Source organism: Drosophila guanche, unplaced genomic scaffold, assembly GCF_900245975.1.
Source record: "Drosophila guanche unplaced genomic scaffold, DGUA_6, whole genome shotgun sequence".
Classification (NCBI taxonomy): Eukaryota; Metazoa; Arthropoda; class Insecta; order Diptera; family Drosophilidae; genus Drosophila; species Drosophila guanche.
Window position 1 is genome coordinate 6,972,532 of NW_022995746.1, and position 17,440 is coordinate 6,989,971.

General features: G+C 40.3%; 1 protein-coding gene across 2 annotated transcripts in view; it reads right to left on the minus strand.

The window, feature by feature from the left end:
- The window catches only part of LOC117581774 (tyrosine-protein kinase Btk29A), a 47,867-nt gene that overhangs the window by 19,326 nt on the left and 11,101 nt on the right, over nucleotides 1-17,440 (minus strand). Inside the window, exons 3-5 of one of the 2 annotated variants that reach the window (XM_034269195.1) lie at nucleotides 10,041-10,136; nucleotides 9,767-9,971; nucleotides 9,513-9,659 (exon numbers count right to left, since the gene is read on the minus strand). In XM_034269195.1, coding sequence (XP_034125086.1) covers nucleotides 9,513-9,659; nucleotides 9,767-9,971; nucleotides 10,041-10,136 — 448 coding nt within the window. Of the gene's footprint in view, nucleotides 1-2,736; nucleotides 3,185-9,512; nucleotides 9,660-9,766; nucleotides 9,972-10,040; nucleotides 10,137-17,440 lie in introns of those variants that run through there. The other variant, XM_034269196.1, reaches the window with a different exon arrangement.

The window sequence follows — 17,440 nt, forward strand, 5'->3', positions numbered from 1 at the left end:
TTACTCTTTTGTTCTTCGGCTATTTCTTAGTTTTTTTTTTTAATGGCAATTTCAAGCTACCTTTTAATGGGTTTTTGGTTTGTAATTTTTATTTGTTTTTATGGGGGTCGAATCCCTCCCGGGAGAAAATAAAGCTTGTGTCTATATAAACAAAAGATTTAGACAGCTTGACTGTAAGCCAGAGTCGGGAAGCGAACATGAGAGTGGAGCTCTTGAATTGATTTCTATTGAAATTTGAAACGGAACTTTTTAATGGCCCTGGGAGCCGCACAAAAGCCACAAAACGACAGCGATAAGAGGCCACCTGATAAGACGGAGAAATGTGTGATGGAAAGGGGAAAAGTAAAGTGCAATGTTGGGAAATATTGTAAATGGGGTTGACAGCGGTGACACATGCATATGCCCCCGATTACTGGAAGCAACGTCTAGAAAATGTTGCAAGATGTACAAAACCCACAGTCAACTCATTGTTTTCTACCAACAAAAATATTGCGACATAGGGAAAACAAAGTGGATAAAGGCATTCGAGTTCTATAATCCGTGTAGATCTTAGGGAATTTTCAGAGATTATAAACTTTCAATGGCCAACAATTAAGGAACAAAATGGGGAAATCTGAGAAAGTATTATTATAATAATAGAAATCTAAAATAATTCCTAAATCCAAACAAATATCTAAGAAAATGGAGCTAAAATGCAATTTAAATGATTTTTCATGAGAATATCTGAAAGGCAAGCAATTTGTTTCTTGGAATTTGTATTAAAAACAAAAAATGAGAAGTTTAAAACTGCAATCTGTCGACTAATGATGAAATGAAACTCTAAAAAATGATGCAAAATTCTTCTAAGAATTTTAGACCAAGCAATTTGTGGAACCTTCCGACTTTTTATAACTTTGGACTACGAAAACTGTTAAATATTCAACCGAAAAGTAAAGGAAACACTTCAATAATTCCATTAACAATGAGAAATCACCTTAAACCGTATGAAGATTGATATGTACTTCCTTTATGGCTACCACACCCACATAACTTCTGCCAACAATACAACACAACACTCATCCATCCATCCATCCATCGGTCAACCTCAACACAAGAAACTCGAGAGTCAAGAGTGTTATTCCATAGGTTTTTCAGAGCTGTTCGGTTGGTTTGGTCGGTGGGTTACGTGATAAGCAGGCTTAACCATTTACCATGAACGTGCTGCTGGCTCTGCCCCTCGCCGCTGAGAGCCAAAAACAAATGACAAAGAAAAAACATAAAACCAAACAGCAAACTGACAAACCGACAAATGAAATTCTGGCTAAAGCGCAAAGTGACCTAAACCCGACGAAAAATGCATACACACAATTCAATTCGTAATCAAATGATATTCGAAAAGCAAATAAACGAAAACGGAAAACAGAAAACAGAAACCCAAATGCAGAGGCAGAGGCAGACCCAGAACAAAGATATCTTCTAAGGATCTCATCGGTCTATCCACAAGAAGAATAATATTGAATTACACAACGAAAACACAGAGAGAAACCGAAAAACAGATCCGTTTACTGAGGATCTCTGCTACCTGCTGTTGTGGAACCTTCCCTTAGGTTAGTTCTTAGACCATAAAACGACTTTGAAATTGAAGGTTCGTTAGGAGTCGGAGGAGAGGCGCCCTTAAGGGTTCGCTAATTGGTTTCGTGTGAGCAAGAAGATGCCAAAGGTAAATACAAATAGAGTTGGAGAGGGACAGAAGGCAATGATAATGTCTAGGGAGATCTATCACTTATACACGTGCCCTAATACAACGATGCCATCAATAAATTAACATTCCAGGTTTAATTCTGTGTTTGGTTTTTTCATTTTTGTACAATTAGATAACTTTCTAATTAATTGTGGTACAAAGTATCCACATGAAAGTTAGAACTTTCTTTCAAATTTATTCTGTTCTAAATTCATACACATATTCCCTTTGCTGCCTATCACTTCCCTTTGTTTCCATTAATTCTGTCCCCAAAATCCGAAGGTAAAAGTCTCAAACTTTCATTAGTTTCATTGATTATTTCATCATTTTTTGTTGTATATATTTTTATGAGAAGAAAGCAACCATCTGCGTATAGATATCAATCGCTCAACACGTGCCTAGGCCAACGTTTCCATCAAATAACAATTTATTCATGCCATTGACTTATTCCAACTTTTCAAACACAATAGAAGAACATAAACCATAAAAGACCATTTGAAAGTCTCCCCTCACCATAGAAAAGTTCTCATGGAAAGTAGATTTTTGTTTTTGTTTTTTCGACAAGTTAATTAACTAAAAAATCTAATGAATATTTTTCGAGTGGAAGAGACGTAAAGGGAGTCTGTTAGAAAATGCGCAAAAGATAAGCAGCAGCAGCAGCAGAAAAAAGCAGAAAAACTGCTGTGGCATAGCCGAAAAAAATAATAAAAACACAGAAAAAAAAGAAACAAGTTAAACAACTTTACTTAACGGCTGACAGATAGACGCGAGAGTTGCCAGATCGTTTCGAGTAAATGATATATGGGATGGATGGATGGGATGGGATGGGATGGTGGATATCTCTCTTTGTGTGTGTCTCGTCTCGCTCTTTAAGTCGTGACATAAGCAACTTTTACTGTTAGAAATTAATCTTTTTGGATGAGCTTCTTCGCTCTCCTTCCTATATTGTGCTCTCGCTTCAGCCCGACTTTTAACTGCTTGCAAATAAAATACACCTCCTCTTTCTATATATTTACATTTTTGCTGTCGTTTTATTTATTCGTTGGTTTACACTTGGATATTTTTAGGAGAGGGTTATAGCCCTTCTGCCACTTATTGAAACTTCACTTTACTTTGAACATTTACATTTTGTTGCCGCCGCACGTTTTGCCCATAAACACAATTTTATTATTTTTTTGTGTTGCCTTTTTCGCTATTATATTAAGATAATTATTTAAATATATTATTTCCACTTAAATGACTTGAAGATTTTGTCGTATGTCAAATCGTTGGAGAGAATAATCATCTAAAAATTTCTGGGATTATTTAGCTAGTTTTGTGTTGAATAATGGCACACGCGACACACAGACGACGGAGCAGAACAATAAATGGAATCGAATCGAAAATCGGATCGTATCGTATCGGGAATTTGAACGATACGCGTTCCTTGTTGCACACTCTAAAACGACTCTGAAGCAACTGAAAACTCTTAAGACTGAACACAACTAAAAACTGAAATATCGTAGTACGAGGCAGGCGTCCGAGGGATCAGCGCTGGCTGCCTCAAGAAGTTGTTGATGGGAGCGAAAGAGTCGGCATGGCAAACGATCGTGGAAGAGAGAGAAACAAGTTGAGAGAGAGCAGCTGTTTGTTTGCTGAGTTTTTAAGACAGGTGAGGCTTGACTTCTTTTTGATCAAACGCATTTAGTATTCTTGGAATACGACAATCATATTGTTTATATTAAAGACTAACTGGGTTTTTGACAGCCAATCGCACCATGTTCAATTTGTAGTCCCCTTTACGCTATTTTTGGGTAACTGTTCAACTGCTAGTGAGATACATATCTGCTTACTCTCCTCACCTTTTATTAATTTACCTTTGCTGTTGACTTAAGCTCGTTTTGTGAGGGACAGCGAGCGACGCATATGAGAAAGAGAGAGAGAGAGAGAGAGAGAGCAGCCAGCATTGTCTTCAATGAGAGAGCGAGCCCCCACCACCATCAACAAAAATAACTGCATGCAGTCTGTGGGGAGCGGAGTAGTAAAACAGCACAAGAAAAATAAAAGAGAGGAGCAGAAAGCACCAGAGAGGAGAGCCGCAGCAGCAAAGTGTAGAAGAATAACCAAGTGCATGTTTGTGGTGTTGACTGCAGCCTAAGCAAAATCAATGAGCACTTGTGCACTTTTGCCTCTCTCTCTCCCTCTGCCCCCTCTCTCACAATTACAGTTAGAATCGCTTGAAAATTAGTTACACAAAGCTAAGTGGCGGGGAAGAAAAAAGGGGAAAGGGAGGTAGCAGAGCCAAAGAGCGGGTTAGTTAATACGTTTTTTTTTCGCTTTTGCCATTTCGTCAAATAAAGTTCTAAAGCCTAAAGCAGGAGGAAGTGCGCTCAGCGATGCAAGATTTGTGTTGTTGTTTTTTTTTTGGACAAGGCAGCACACATGAAGAGATGAAGAAGTGAGGAGGGAAAAGAGAATACATGGGGAGAATGCATGAGAGTGCAAGGGAGATGGCTGGCAGGAGAGAGTGTAAGTTGCAAGAAAGAGATGGAAATGGAAGTGGTGATGGAGCAGCGGCAGCACTGGGGGCAAAGATTGGGGCATGGGGCAAACAGAGATGTGGCAAGACTGCTGTCTGGCTGCATCTTTTGGCTGCCGGCCAAAACGGAGTTGCAATCAAGACAAAGGCAGACAGTGCGAGAGAAAGAGAGATGGAATAAGAAAGAGCGATAGAGAGAGAGATGGTAGACGACGACAGGCAGCGACGGCTAATATCAATTATAAGACACAAATTAGGAAAACATTTTGGGAACACAGAAAAAACAACCCACTCCCCACTGCGACAACAAAAACACAAACAAAGAATTCAAAAAGAAGTAAAGTAAATCAATATGAAAAAAATACTTCCAAAAATATTGAAACTCTCAATAGATAATAAATACAGGAAGTTATTTCTTCCTTTAGTTAACGGAATACTTCAAAGCAAGAACCAAGAACTGTATAGAAATTAGTTTGGTAAAGCCAAAGGCAAGGTAAATTCACCTTGTGCGGATAGTTATCTAGGAAAAAGATCTTCCCTGGCAGCTCTTTTTAATTTCCTAATTATTTCTATTCAATCCACTCTTTAGAAGACTTTTCTTTACCTAATCAATCAACTCGCAAGAAACCAGATCCAAAACGTGTGGCCTAAACGTTTAAAGGCCTTAAGTTCACCAAAACTCTAACCAAACCTGTCCAGAATTGATAGAAATTCTTTCATAATTTCCTTTTCTTTCATAGATTAACATAACAAACTCTTCTGGTGTTTTTTAGTTCTATACCGATTATTTGAAACTCAAACACTTGTCAAACAAAATTAATTGGTTAGAGCCTTTAGTTTTTTTGGGATAAAAATAACAATATATAGCCAAAAATAATTATTGCGTGGTTCTTTGAGTGAACAAAAGAAACCACAAGAACCAAAAAAAGAAAGAAGCCAGAAGGTAGACAGGGTTCAAACCTTTCGAAAAAGCTTGCTGCTGGTGCTGCCTGCCTCCGATTTCCCACGTTTAGAACGAATCACAACAGAACGCATCATTAATCATGGCAACAGGGCAGCGGCAGCGGCAGTGGCAGCAGCAGCATCAGCATCAGCAGGATGGATGGATGGATGGGGCTGACCGAGCGGGGGGTACTACAAAACCAACGCAAGGCGGCCTAAAACTTACTCTTTTTATTTATTTTTTTTGTTGTATTTTGAACCAGAGAAACCAGCCGCCAAAAGCAGATCCCAACAGCAGCAACAGCAGTCGCGGCAGCAGTTGCCACCGAAGATGCAGGCAACACAACAACAAAAAACAGAAAACAAGAACAAACCTGGACACAAAGGCGCGTTTTCAGGTCTTCGTTTTTAAGAACGGGAACGAGATTCAGAAGACTCCAACTCGAAACTCCGCGACTCTGTGTCCAAATTGGAGTCGGGTGTATCGGGTATCTGTTTTCATGGTCAGTCACCCGTGTGGAACGCACATTTTTGGTTGCACACAACATCTAATTATATAGAAAAGCATTCCACTTCTAATAGCGAAATTAATCAAATCATCAAGAGAGAAACTAAAGAAACTAAAGACACAGGATGGACTCCTCCTTAATGCCTTCGGGGCGGCTGCAGCTGGAGCTGGAGCAACTTCTAGCCGTAACATTTTTTTTTTACAGGCGCGCAAGTTCATTGCACGTGTGCCTGTGCCTACCTCCACCTCCTACCTCTATGGTAGTTTTCTCTAGTCCTCCAAACAATTGGCCCAAACGCAAGCCCAAGACGCAAGCCAAAATTAAAACCAGTTTCCAGTTTTCAGCTTCTCTTTGCTGCTTTTCGCTCTTAAATATCGAACTGGCTTCTTTTTCGGATACATTCGGAGGAGACGAAACCTGTTTTTGCTTTATTTTTTTGTTGCTGTTCAAAAGGAAGTCTCTGTCTGTCTCTCCCCACTCTTCAATTTGGGGGGTGTAAAGTGCAACCCAAAAAAAAAAAGAGCAAAACAAAGAAACGAACTCCAAACTCAAGTTTAAAGTTAATAGAAAAATGCATTTCTTTTTCGATTTGGGGTTCACTTTTTCTTCCAACCCATTTCCAGCTCGGAGTCCCAGATAATAATCACAACCATGAAACTATTTTTGAAGCACTTAAAACGAGAGACCCATAAATCTTTATTTTTTGTTCGGGAATAGTAGAACCCAAACCCCAAACACCAAAAACTGTACCGAACAACGGCGGAGGTGGAGGAGTCTGCAGAGAGAAAGAGCAACGACATCGTTAAATTGCAGCTATTCGAGGCACTTTTTCTTTCGTTTCTGTGTGTATTTTGGATGATTATTTTGTCGAGTGCTGCGCTGCGCAGTTTTCTGTTTGTGTGTTGATCGGGTTCATTGCTATATTTGTTTTTACATTCGAACCGAATTACAGTTTGAAGTCGATGTCTTTGATGCTTGCAAAAGATTAGATTTTAATTATTTTGAAGCTCAGTTTCCAGAAGTCAGCAGCTTCCAGTTAGGGTTTGTTTATTATTAGAAAAATATTTTAGGGAATATTTTGGAGTAAAGTTTTAGTTGACATTTTGTTTGCTCATTTTTTGGTGGATTATAAACCAACAAGTGATCTTTGTTTAATTAACTTGTTCGAAGTGAATCGGAGTTCCCTGCGGTAATTTTGGTTTCATTCGAATTTCACTAAATATTTTTCCAGACATTTCGGTCCGATCATGGCACGTGGCGAAAGTTACTGCCGAAGAAAGAAAGGATTCCATTCCTTCGAAGAAGCGCATAATTAATTTCCAAAAGCACGAAGGCGTATTGCGGGTAGAGAGCGTTGTGTGTGTCTGTGGCATGATAACCGAAAGCGAGAGAGAAAATTGACAGGCTAATTTATTGTAACGGCAACTGACAAGCTCCCGCAATCTGTGTGCCTCATCCACAGACATCCTCCGTGCCTGCCTCATCCTCCCATCCTCCCATCCTACCAGCCTCTGCATCAGGCCACTTTCATTGTCTTCCATCGCCTGATAAATGAAGATGAAGGCGACCTGATTTTTATTGTTATTTCCGTTCCGTGCCAGAGATCTCGCTGGTATCCCTGCTCCAGGGGTACTCCTCCACGAACCATAAACCACGAAGCAGCGAAAGACTTGCCGAAATTGGCAGACTTAACGGCAATTTAAAGTGACGCCTCTAAATGATGACGCGGAGAAGCTTCTTCAGAGCGGGAGAGACAAGCAGCTGGTCACACACACACACACACACATGACCCTGGGGCCCTTGGGAGGGTGGGCTGTTGCCTCTAATCTGATGACACAAATGAGCAATCAGAATATCAGGCCAGACATTTGTATTACTCGTGCGACATCTGCGGGCTGGGCTGACTGACAACAATCGTTTCGAAATGGGAAAACTTCTCGCATAGAACTGTCAGCTGCCTAAAGGGTCAAGGTTCTAGCGACATTCACATCAAAATATTTATGACAGTTTATCAACAGAGGGGTGAAAAGAGAGCAAATGTTGACAGGAAAAAGAATTTCGATATAATGGGCACCATAGAAGGTGTTTATGTGCTTTCCCATCTCCGGGGAGCTACAATAAAGGAAGACTACATTTTTCTCTCATGGAACATTTCCATTTCAATCTTTAAATTGGGATCTTAAGGGAAGCAAAGATTGAGATTTAAAGGAAAGTATGGTAGGTTTTTATTTACATTCCATTTTGGTTTTATCTTAACCAAAAGATCAGCCAAATGTGGCAACAAAGTGATCAACAAAACAATCTACAAAATAACTAAAAACGGAATGTACGGAATGTTTTGTAAAGGTAAAATGAAACTATTGTTAATGCTTTCTTTTAGTAAGTTGTTTTGGCTTGCTTTAGGTAATACTTCAAGTATTTCCTGTAATGGATATATCCCAAAATTTGTGATTCATCTTCCAAGTTCTTTACCATAAAAGATTATTCCCCAATTTCTGATACACTTAAAAAGACTTTCCCTTTCCTGTGTACTTTTTTCTTCGGCAAAACAAACATTTGCATTGATGATTCAGAGTCTTAAAGATAGAATCTCAACAGACATAATCTTTCAGATACAATATCTTACGCAATCAAACAGAAAGTCGCGTGAGGCAGATAAGAATGGGATTATGCTAGTAGAACCACTAAACATGCGATTAAATTGGGGCTTTCTTTTATTTTCCAACAGAAAAATGGATTTACCTTTAGCTCTGGAGACTCTAAAGTTTTCCCTTAGCTTTCAATCTGCTGTTGGAAGTGCTTCCTCCAAGACAAACGTTTTTAGCAATTGTTTGCTTGACCAAATGGAGACCTCCTCCATTATACGGAATTCGCACCCAGCAAATAGAGGACTGGGACTGGGACCGAGACCGCCCAAAGATCCCTCAAGGTGCGAAAATTGCATTAGAGAGCCACATCCAAAGCCAAAGCCACGTACTTACGAGTACTTTTATCTATTTGTTCCGGACACACAGCAGAGGGAAGAGACAGAAGGCAGAAGGTGCTGCTGCTGCTGCTGCTGCTGCTGGTGCCAAGTATCTGCGTAATTCTGAGGTGCTTTTGGGATCGCCTTCGAGTAGTCGTCGTCTGCTCATTAACAGCTTAGGGGCACCAACGGCAGCCGCACTTCAGACACGCACACGGATGTCTCTCCCAAAGCGACAATAAAAAGGGGAAAAAAGAAGCACCAAAGAGGGTGTTGCACACGTTGCACAGACAATGTGTCAAATAAGGCTTGACAACAGGAAAAAGGAAAAGCGTGTGAGCAGAAAGAAAACGACACGAGAGACACAAAGAAGAGGATTTGTCGGGGAACACTTCTCACTCCCACTCCCACATCCACATCCACTCCCATTGACAATGACATTTGCCCGAGACGAGGCAGGAACATGGGTCCAAGTCAAGGCTAGCCTTCAAGAGGTTCTTCAACTCGTATGTAGATGCAGGGTGAGAGTGCCCGTTGGCACATCCACAGCGGCAAAATTGTCTCTTAAAGTTTTTAGGAGTTTTAATTCGAATGGAAAAGATCTGGGATTCCAAGAGAGATGCCAACTAAAAATAAGTATTTCTTTGCACATTTTACTCCACAATTCATCCCCAAAACCACTCGATATCTCAGTACTTATTGTAGGGGTAGTTCCATGCGATCCATTCGAATTCCTTTAAATACTTCCACACCCATACGCCACCATATGGTTTTCCCCCCAATCCGTATTAGAGAAAAACTATAAATAAAAGCGCAGAAGGATCTATAATTTAATGTTTGTTGTGTTGTTCCACTTACTTGGATTATTATTTGCCTCCCGCCAATGGGCAGCCGCTCGACATCCGAACGTTGTCCGTGAGAGACCCTTGCAGCAGCTCCACTTTTTGCCAGACCACAAACCCGGATGATAGCGATATGACTTGGGTGTGTTGCTGTCCTCGCAGACTGCAAAGCAAAAGGGAAAATACAAAGATTAACCCAAAAAGTTAATAAAAATGTGGGGACTTAATCGATCTGGCAGCTGCTTCGTTTTTTTGTGGGGTAATCCTCACCTTGCCGTATGGCACGTATCCACTCGTTGCGCTCCTTTTCGCTGTTGGCTATCACGTAGAGTGTGTACTGTGGCACTGCTCGTCCACCGTTCTGCTGCTGTCCACCCTCGACACCAGATCGATCTTGCAGCTCCACCTGCTGCTGCTGCTGCTGCTGATGTTGCGTTGAGGAGATCTCACAGTAGCCCACTTGGAATGGATAACCCTGATGGATGGACGGAATGGAATAGCTGAATGAATGGATTTTCTCAACAATCTTTTAGTGGCAACTCACATCCGGTGCAAAGGGATCGCCGCCCTCTCCGTTAACGCTCGCCTCCTCCACAAGGCGTACGCCCTTCAACTGTATTCGACCGCGTTCGCGTCTCCGCTGCATAAAACAAGCCAAAAAAGAAACAAAGATACAAAGTAGGTTAGAAAGTGTTAATTAACTTTTTTATAAAAACTCATTTACAATTTTCGTGGGGTTTATAAAATGGTTTAGAGCGAACTTAGCGGATATTTCCATTAAGAAATGATTGGGGGTTCGGGTTTAGCGATTTATAAATGAAAACATTTAAGGGAACAGAAAATTTTCACAGGAGAAACTATGAGATTCTCATTTGCTTAGATGGTTAGATTGTTCCCACAAAATCCCATTAATTTTCTTAACTTTAGTACAAGTATTTTCTTTAAATAAACTTCTTCCTATAATAGTTTTCCCATTAATTAACTCCCCATGCAAAGAGCCCCTATGCATTTATTTGATCCATCGAAGCATCCACTATACAGCATCACACTTTCCCTTGCACCGTGCAAGTATTCTCTTTCTGCTCTAAGCTTCTTGAATCATCATCATCATCGTATCTTTAGCTCCATTAGCAGCATCATTATCATTACAATTATCATCTACTCCGAACCCCAATACCATACCATATCTCACACATTAGCAGCGCCAATTAAACGGCTGGAATGGTAGGGATTGGTTTGGGTACTTTTCCCTCTCGAGTGCAAGTTTCAATTGGCTTTTCCGTTGCGCACAGCACATTTGAAACAATTTTCATTTCATTTTAAATTAGAATTTCATTTCGTTGGCTTTATTTTTAATTTTTTTTGTGCTGCCTCATGGTTTTCCGCCTTCAACTTCAACAACGCTGCTTTGTGTACCCCACTTAGCCTTTGGCTTAACCCAGAAGAAGTTTTTTGACGTTTTAAGCACAAGTTTTTTGTACATTTTGCTTGTTCGCTTTATCAAACTTCACTTTATGTCAGAGTTCTGCGCTCTCGCGCAAGCGAAGGAAAAGGAAGTTCAATTTCTTTTCATAAAAAATGAGAACTCCCCTTTTACCCCTTCGCTGCCTCTGCCTCTGCCTCAGCCCCTTCCACCCACAGTCTCTTATGTTGTGGATGCTTTGTTTTTCCTTCTTTGTACCCTGTAACTGTATTGATGCAAGGAGGATAGGTTGTACCTAATGGGTGTAGTTTTCAGACAACTCGTTACGCATAAAATTTCAGTTTTAAAATTTCGATTCCTCTTTTTCCCTTTTAGACATATTTTTTTTATTTTCCTTACATTTCGACTATTGAAATTATATTTAAATTGATCCTTTAGAGGTAATCTCTGGGTCTCAATATCCCCTACCATATCCCCATATCCCGTTCTTATATGCACATACATATATGTATATGTTATTGCTGTGTGTGTGTGTGTGTAAAGCTTTTGTATTTGTTTACTTATTTTGTTCAAATTGCTGCTTGTTTATTTGAGGTCTTTGTGTCAACGGCTGGCACTGGGGCTGGGTTTGTTGTTGATGAGGTTTTTATGTTGCTGTTGCCTCACTCTTTTGTTTGGATAGATGTTTTCTTCGGATAGGTTGTGGCGATAAGTCAATGAAGAGAAGGAAGACACAACAGCGTGCTTATCGCTTTGGTCTTAAAATTTCACTGGAGAGAACCCTCACCCCAACTGTTCCTCAAGATATCCCCAGCAACTTTTACTCAAGATATCTGCCCAAACGGTGCTCCCCGTAACCCAAAAAGATGTCCCCCCATTCAACCATTCCTCCAAAGTTATGGGCCATCTTAGATGCCATCCAGAGGCAGCTCAGGTCTTTCTTTGTTCGCCGTCAAAGTCAATTAGGCCAATTAACTTGGCTTAATTGAGCTTTAAGGCAGGCAGCAACACAGCGCGCTGCGCTGCGCTCTTTTGGGTCTTCCCAATTGTTGCAGGCACTCGACCAACCTCCACCCGCTCAACCTCCCGCTTCCTGTGGGCCTCCCTCTCTGTCGCAAATAACCGTCAAGTGTCGGCACACGTGCAAAAATTACCCTCGCAAAAAACAAGGCTGGCGATGCCAACGATGAGGAGCTCCTTCAAGTGCCATCAAGTGGAATGCCAGGACGATGGCGACGACGAAAAAAAAGGGGAATACAAATTTAAATGGCGCACATTTTTTCGGCGGCAGTTAAGTTTAAGTTTATTAAGGAGCTCCAGACGGGTAGTTTAACAGCGACAAGTAGGGGGATGTGCCGACAACCAGTTGCATGTAGAAAAAGGAAGCAACAAGGCAGGATTTATGTGGCAGATCCTACAGGGAACGGCTTTTCTGGCAATTAGTTGTGACATTTCTTACAAAAAAAGCTCTTGGGTAATTTATTTCTATTTAACTTACTTTTGAAACTACATTTTGTATAGCTTGCAACAGTTCTACATTTATTTTCGTAGGTTTTTAATTTATTTTCATAGTTGATGCATTTCCGTCACGCAAACACGCGACTTAAAGTACATTTTTCATCTCAAAATTCTGTTATTCCCCTGCTGCACGATGAACTGAAATTACACCTCTAATAGCATCTCCTCTGACATTCCGCTAACTAATTTCCAGCAAGTATTACTATTAGCCAATGCCCGCTCCATTCCCCCACTAAAATTGAAAAACATCATCAAAAATGAAGTAGGAGAAAGTGGGAGGAAGGCATCAAACAGTAGCAAAAGTGGCAATAGAACGAAAAATAATAAAAGAGGAGTCCACAGCAGCAGCAACAGCATCAGCGGGTGGCATAGAAAAATAGTCCAACAGCTAGATGGGCATCCGGCGTCTGTCATCGGGAAAGGGCGACAGCAAGCAGCAACCCAGTTCTCCAGACGATGCTTCCTGAACATGCCACTGCCACAAAGCGAGCCACAGAGAGGAGGCAGAATAGGTAGATAGATGTCGTGCCACTTTCTCGTGAATAGCAATAGTAGCTGGTAATACGGAATCCAAAGAACGAAAAAAAACATAACTAAACGGAACTTCGTTTCCAACTGAAATGGAAATGGAAAAGGGGGAAAAAAGGGTAGGACAAAATGAAAAGTAGAATCAGAACTACGAAAAATTGCACAAAACTTCTGGCCTCTGGCTGTGGGTCAATGAACTCTGTACACTCGGTCTCTCTGTGCAGCTCAAAGGTTGCGCGTTTGCGAATGCTGAACATATGTTAGGAGCAGTGGGGCTGTGGCTGTGGCTGTGGCTGGGGCGGGGCATTGCCATAACAGTGCGACATGTGGCATCAATAAGCGAAATGAAGTTGCAGCTGCTTCTGATTTACAGAGCGAAAAATGGGAGCTAAAAATTGCCAGGCAATTAAAAAGCAAAGATCGCAATGGCAACAAACTGGAATGGAAATTTTCCATCAACAGCAAGCAGCAACAAATAAAGAATGGAAAGGAAAGGAAAGCTATTAATGGAGTCTGGGAATACCCTTTAAAATTGGAATTTATCCATTTCCATGGATCCGTTTTCCACTCTGCAGCCCACGGTTCCCAGGTCTTTGGGACGAATTAGCATATCCCAAAGTAATACTTAAAAAATCAATCCAAATTACGGAAATGCTTTTTTTTTAATGTGCATCCTTTATCCTCCACAAAAACCTCTCATCATTACGAGCATATCCTCTTGATATTCATTAAGTGAAATGGCCAGCCAGTAAGCGAGAAAAATGAGACTCCGCCCAAGTGAAAGTCAATCAAGAAGCGGGCATTAATTAATCAAATTGATTAACGAAATGCAGTTCAGGTTTTTTTGCCTGGAGACACATAAACATAATGAAGTTTGAAACTGAACACCACATTCAAATTTAGTTGGAAACTTAAACCGAATTGTGTGTTGAAAGATTGTTAGAACATTTCTGGAGGCTAATTCTTTTCGACAGGCCAACAGAAGGATGGCAATGGGAGGTTGCTGCTGTCAACAGCAGCCATGGGAAAACTTCTTTAAAAAGTGGTTCTTCTGCTACAGTTTTTCCCCCAGTTTTTTCTCCAATTTTTCCTACAGTTTAAACAGCTCGAATAACAACTTTTCATCTGCATAATTTGACAGTCAGAAAATTGTTCTTCTATTGTAAGGTTTTGAACTCTGAAGAAGTTGCCATGGAATTTCCCCAGATCGACACCAGGTTGAAACATGAAACGATGTTGCACCTGTGTGTTCGGGTGTGCACATACATATCCTTCTGTAATCCCATTGTTAGCATGGACGAAAAGGGGCTCATAATGGGACTAAAGGGACAATCACCTGTGCATGATTGAGAGAGCTGTCAAAGCAGACGACGACTAGCCGACTGCAATGCACCGCTCAGGTAGGCTCACCAAATTAGAGAAGAAAATGGGCAGCAGCTCAAAGGGAACCCTTGGCAAATGTAGAAGGAAAAGCGAGCAGCCAAAGAGGGCAACGATTAACGTGAAAATTGCCATCGCAGAGGGTCAAAGTGGAGTGGGTTCACGGAGAGAGAGAAGGGAAAGAGCTCAAGGGAGAATGAGACAGAGAGAGAGAGAGCGTGGAAATTGAAAACTATTACTGTGAAATGAATAAAGAATAAGTAGAAAATGGAATGGGAAAGGAAATGGAAGCAAATTAGAAAGAAATAATTGATTAAATTTAAAAGTAAAACAAAACAGAAAGGAGCAGTTTTTGAAAGAAAGAAAAGTTCTGTAAAGGAAAGGTTCAGAAGGAAAAGTATACGAAAAATGCAAAATAATGTTTAAATTTAGTACATTAAATAAAGAGATTCAAACTCTTAGAAGTCGTTTATTATTTTCATACAAGACACAAAATTGAGTTCAAAATTCCTATTCCAATAAATACTTAGATCCATGCTCAAAGATCTTTCTTTTAAGATAGCAAAATGCTAAAAACTGGTTGTAAAAACTTGCTGGTCTACAGAAGAAAAAATTCTACCCACTCTCTTCTCTTCTGTGCATTAATTGTACATAGCATTCCCACAATTAGAACAAAATGACGATTAGAGAACGATCAAAATGCTCTCCACAATTGAGGAAACAATCAATCCTCCCACTCTTCAAGTGCAGCTCCCACTCCACGAAACAACATCAAAGTGGAACCTTTTTTTGAATGTTGATTAATGAAAAAAGAAACTCCACCCCAGACTGTGTTTGCTGCTGCCTCTTCATGTGGCATGTTCCAAATGCCACATATTTTGAGCTGCATAACGAATCATCTTATTCCCGTTTCGATTGATAACAGAGAGGCAGGGGGGAGGGCAGAGACCCGGAGAGGAGACCGTCGGCCCCTGTTCTGACACTCGCCAATGATTGATCGGACGACCGCATGTGGAGTGCGATTGAAAAATCGTTTCATATAAATTATAACTGTAATAAAGAGCGGGAGAAAACAAAATAAACATTTCGTAATGGGTTTTCAATTTTACAACCCACATCCACTCCCAAAAAAGACTGGGATAGAGGAGGAATTTTATGCATTTTTCCAATGAAAACGAAAACTTCCTTTTCTTTCCGTTGGATCTTTTTGAAGGTGTTCCCAGACCCCCTATTTTCTGGCAGTACAGGACATGCTTCGGTGATCCTACAACAAGTTGTAGGTCTAGTAATTAATTTCCCGCTCTGTAATTTTCTGCTAAATCATGTGGCATGTCCATCTGCCTGCCACCGCCGCCTTCTTCCTGTCAACGCGTACAAGAATGACTTCCTCTAGCTCTTTGCTGGAAGGTCTTCATATCTTTTCATGAAAATTTGCATTATATATCCTGAGAAAAGCCATCAAACCATGAACTGCGATTTCACTGGAATTTCATTCTCTAGACACAAAAAAAAAACTTAAAACAAAAACATACATAAACACAAACAAGAGATCCTATCCATCTACATGTGTGATGAATCGCATACTTGTAGTCTGGCAGAGATAGAGAGATACAAAAGGAAATCTATGGGAACCAAGCGTTGGCGATGTAATTAACGATAAGCAGACCCACAAAAGTTCAAAGTTTACTTCGAAGAAAAACCCAATAATTAAATTTATAGAAAAGACAAAACAAAAAGCACCCCACACGAAAAAAAGTCAAAGATGAATTTTTTAATACTCTTCTTTATTTTGGGGAATCATTTAGAGGGAATTTGCTTACTTCAAATCATAAAAGAGTTATGGAAATTTAGGAATTTACATGCACTATTTGTAGTCTTTTTTAACTAGACTACCATAGACAGATATATTTTTTATCATACCAAAGACTTCTTTCAAGCGCTACCAAAACATCTAACATACCCTCTAGTTCCCTCTTTTAGGGCATTTAAAGGGAAAATCGAAGTGAGATAAAGATCAAGAAGAGCTTGTAGAGAGACACCACACACACACACACACACACACACAGACGAACGCGCTCTCGAACAAAGCACATGCAAGCGCACACCATCTGATCAATCAGAAAGGTGAGCATACAATGCATACACATGTACATAGATCTCTGTAGAGTCCTACCCCTCCAGTTCTCTCCCTATCTCAACATTCGTCCCATAAATATAAAAATCGTGACTTGAACGCTTAAAAAGCGCTTAAAACGTATTAAGCAAACACACAGCACAGCCACACATTCATATGGAAAACTTGTCTACAACGCTGTGAAGAAAACGAAGAGGAATAATTGAAAAGAGGGAGAAGAGATAAATGTGCCAGAGGAAATTGTCAGTCATAAGGTCAGCCCGAAATTCCTATTCCCCCCCGACATACCATATGGAAAGATCTATCTCTAATATCGAATAATTACATGCGAGCGCAAAAGAGTTTACCCTCCATCTCCTACCAAACCATTTGACAGATGTGGAAAGGAAAAACGAATGAAAAGAAAATAAGTAGGGGGAGGAGGAATTACCCCTACGCACACTCGATCTCTGGATCTCGCTCTCTCTTTGGATACTGCTTGGTTAGCTGTTCAAATACTCTTTCCCTTGCTTCACTCAAGGCACCGCCTCTTTTGTCTATTTCTGAAGCAATTTGTGTTTATTTTTATGTTTTGATAAATGCATTTTCCTGCAGGCATTCAGGGGAAAAACACATGCACCCATACAACCAAAGCAAAAACGTTGGGGAGGTCGTTCACTGTTTGGTTCTCGGTTCGCCATTGAATGGAAACTCTAATTGGTATATCAATAAATGGTTTAACGCTGGCCAGAAGATCCGATTAGGTTTTGAATAGGCATGACAGTATTTTTAGGAATATTCGAGTGGCAATATTAATCATAAATATCCCATAAAAATATTTACACTACATTCTATAAATATAAATAATACGTACTCGCATATTACTAATTCTTTCTTACATTATTCCTGCCTTTTGTCTTTCACAACAATACATAAATCGCGAATAAACATGTGCGCACAGACTAGAGCTAAACTAAGGTGT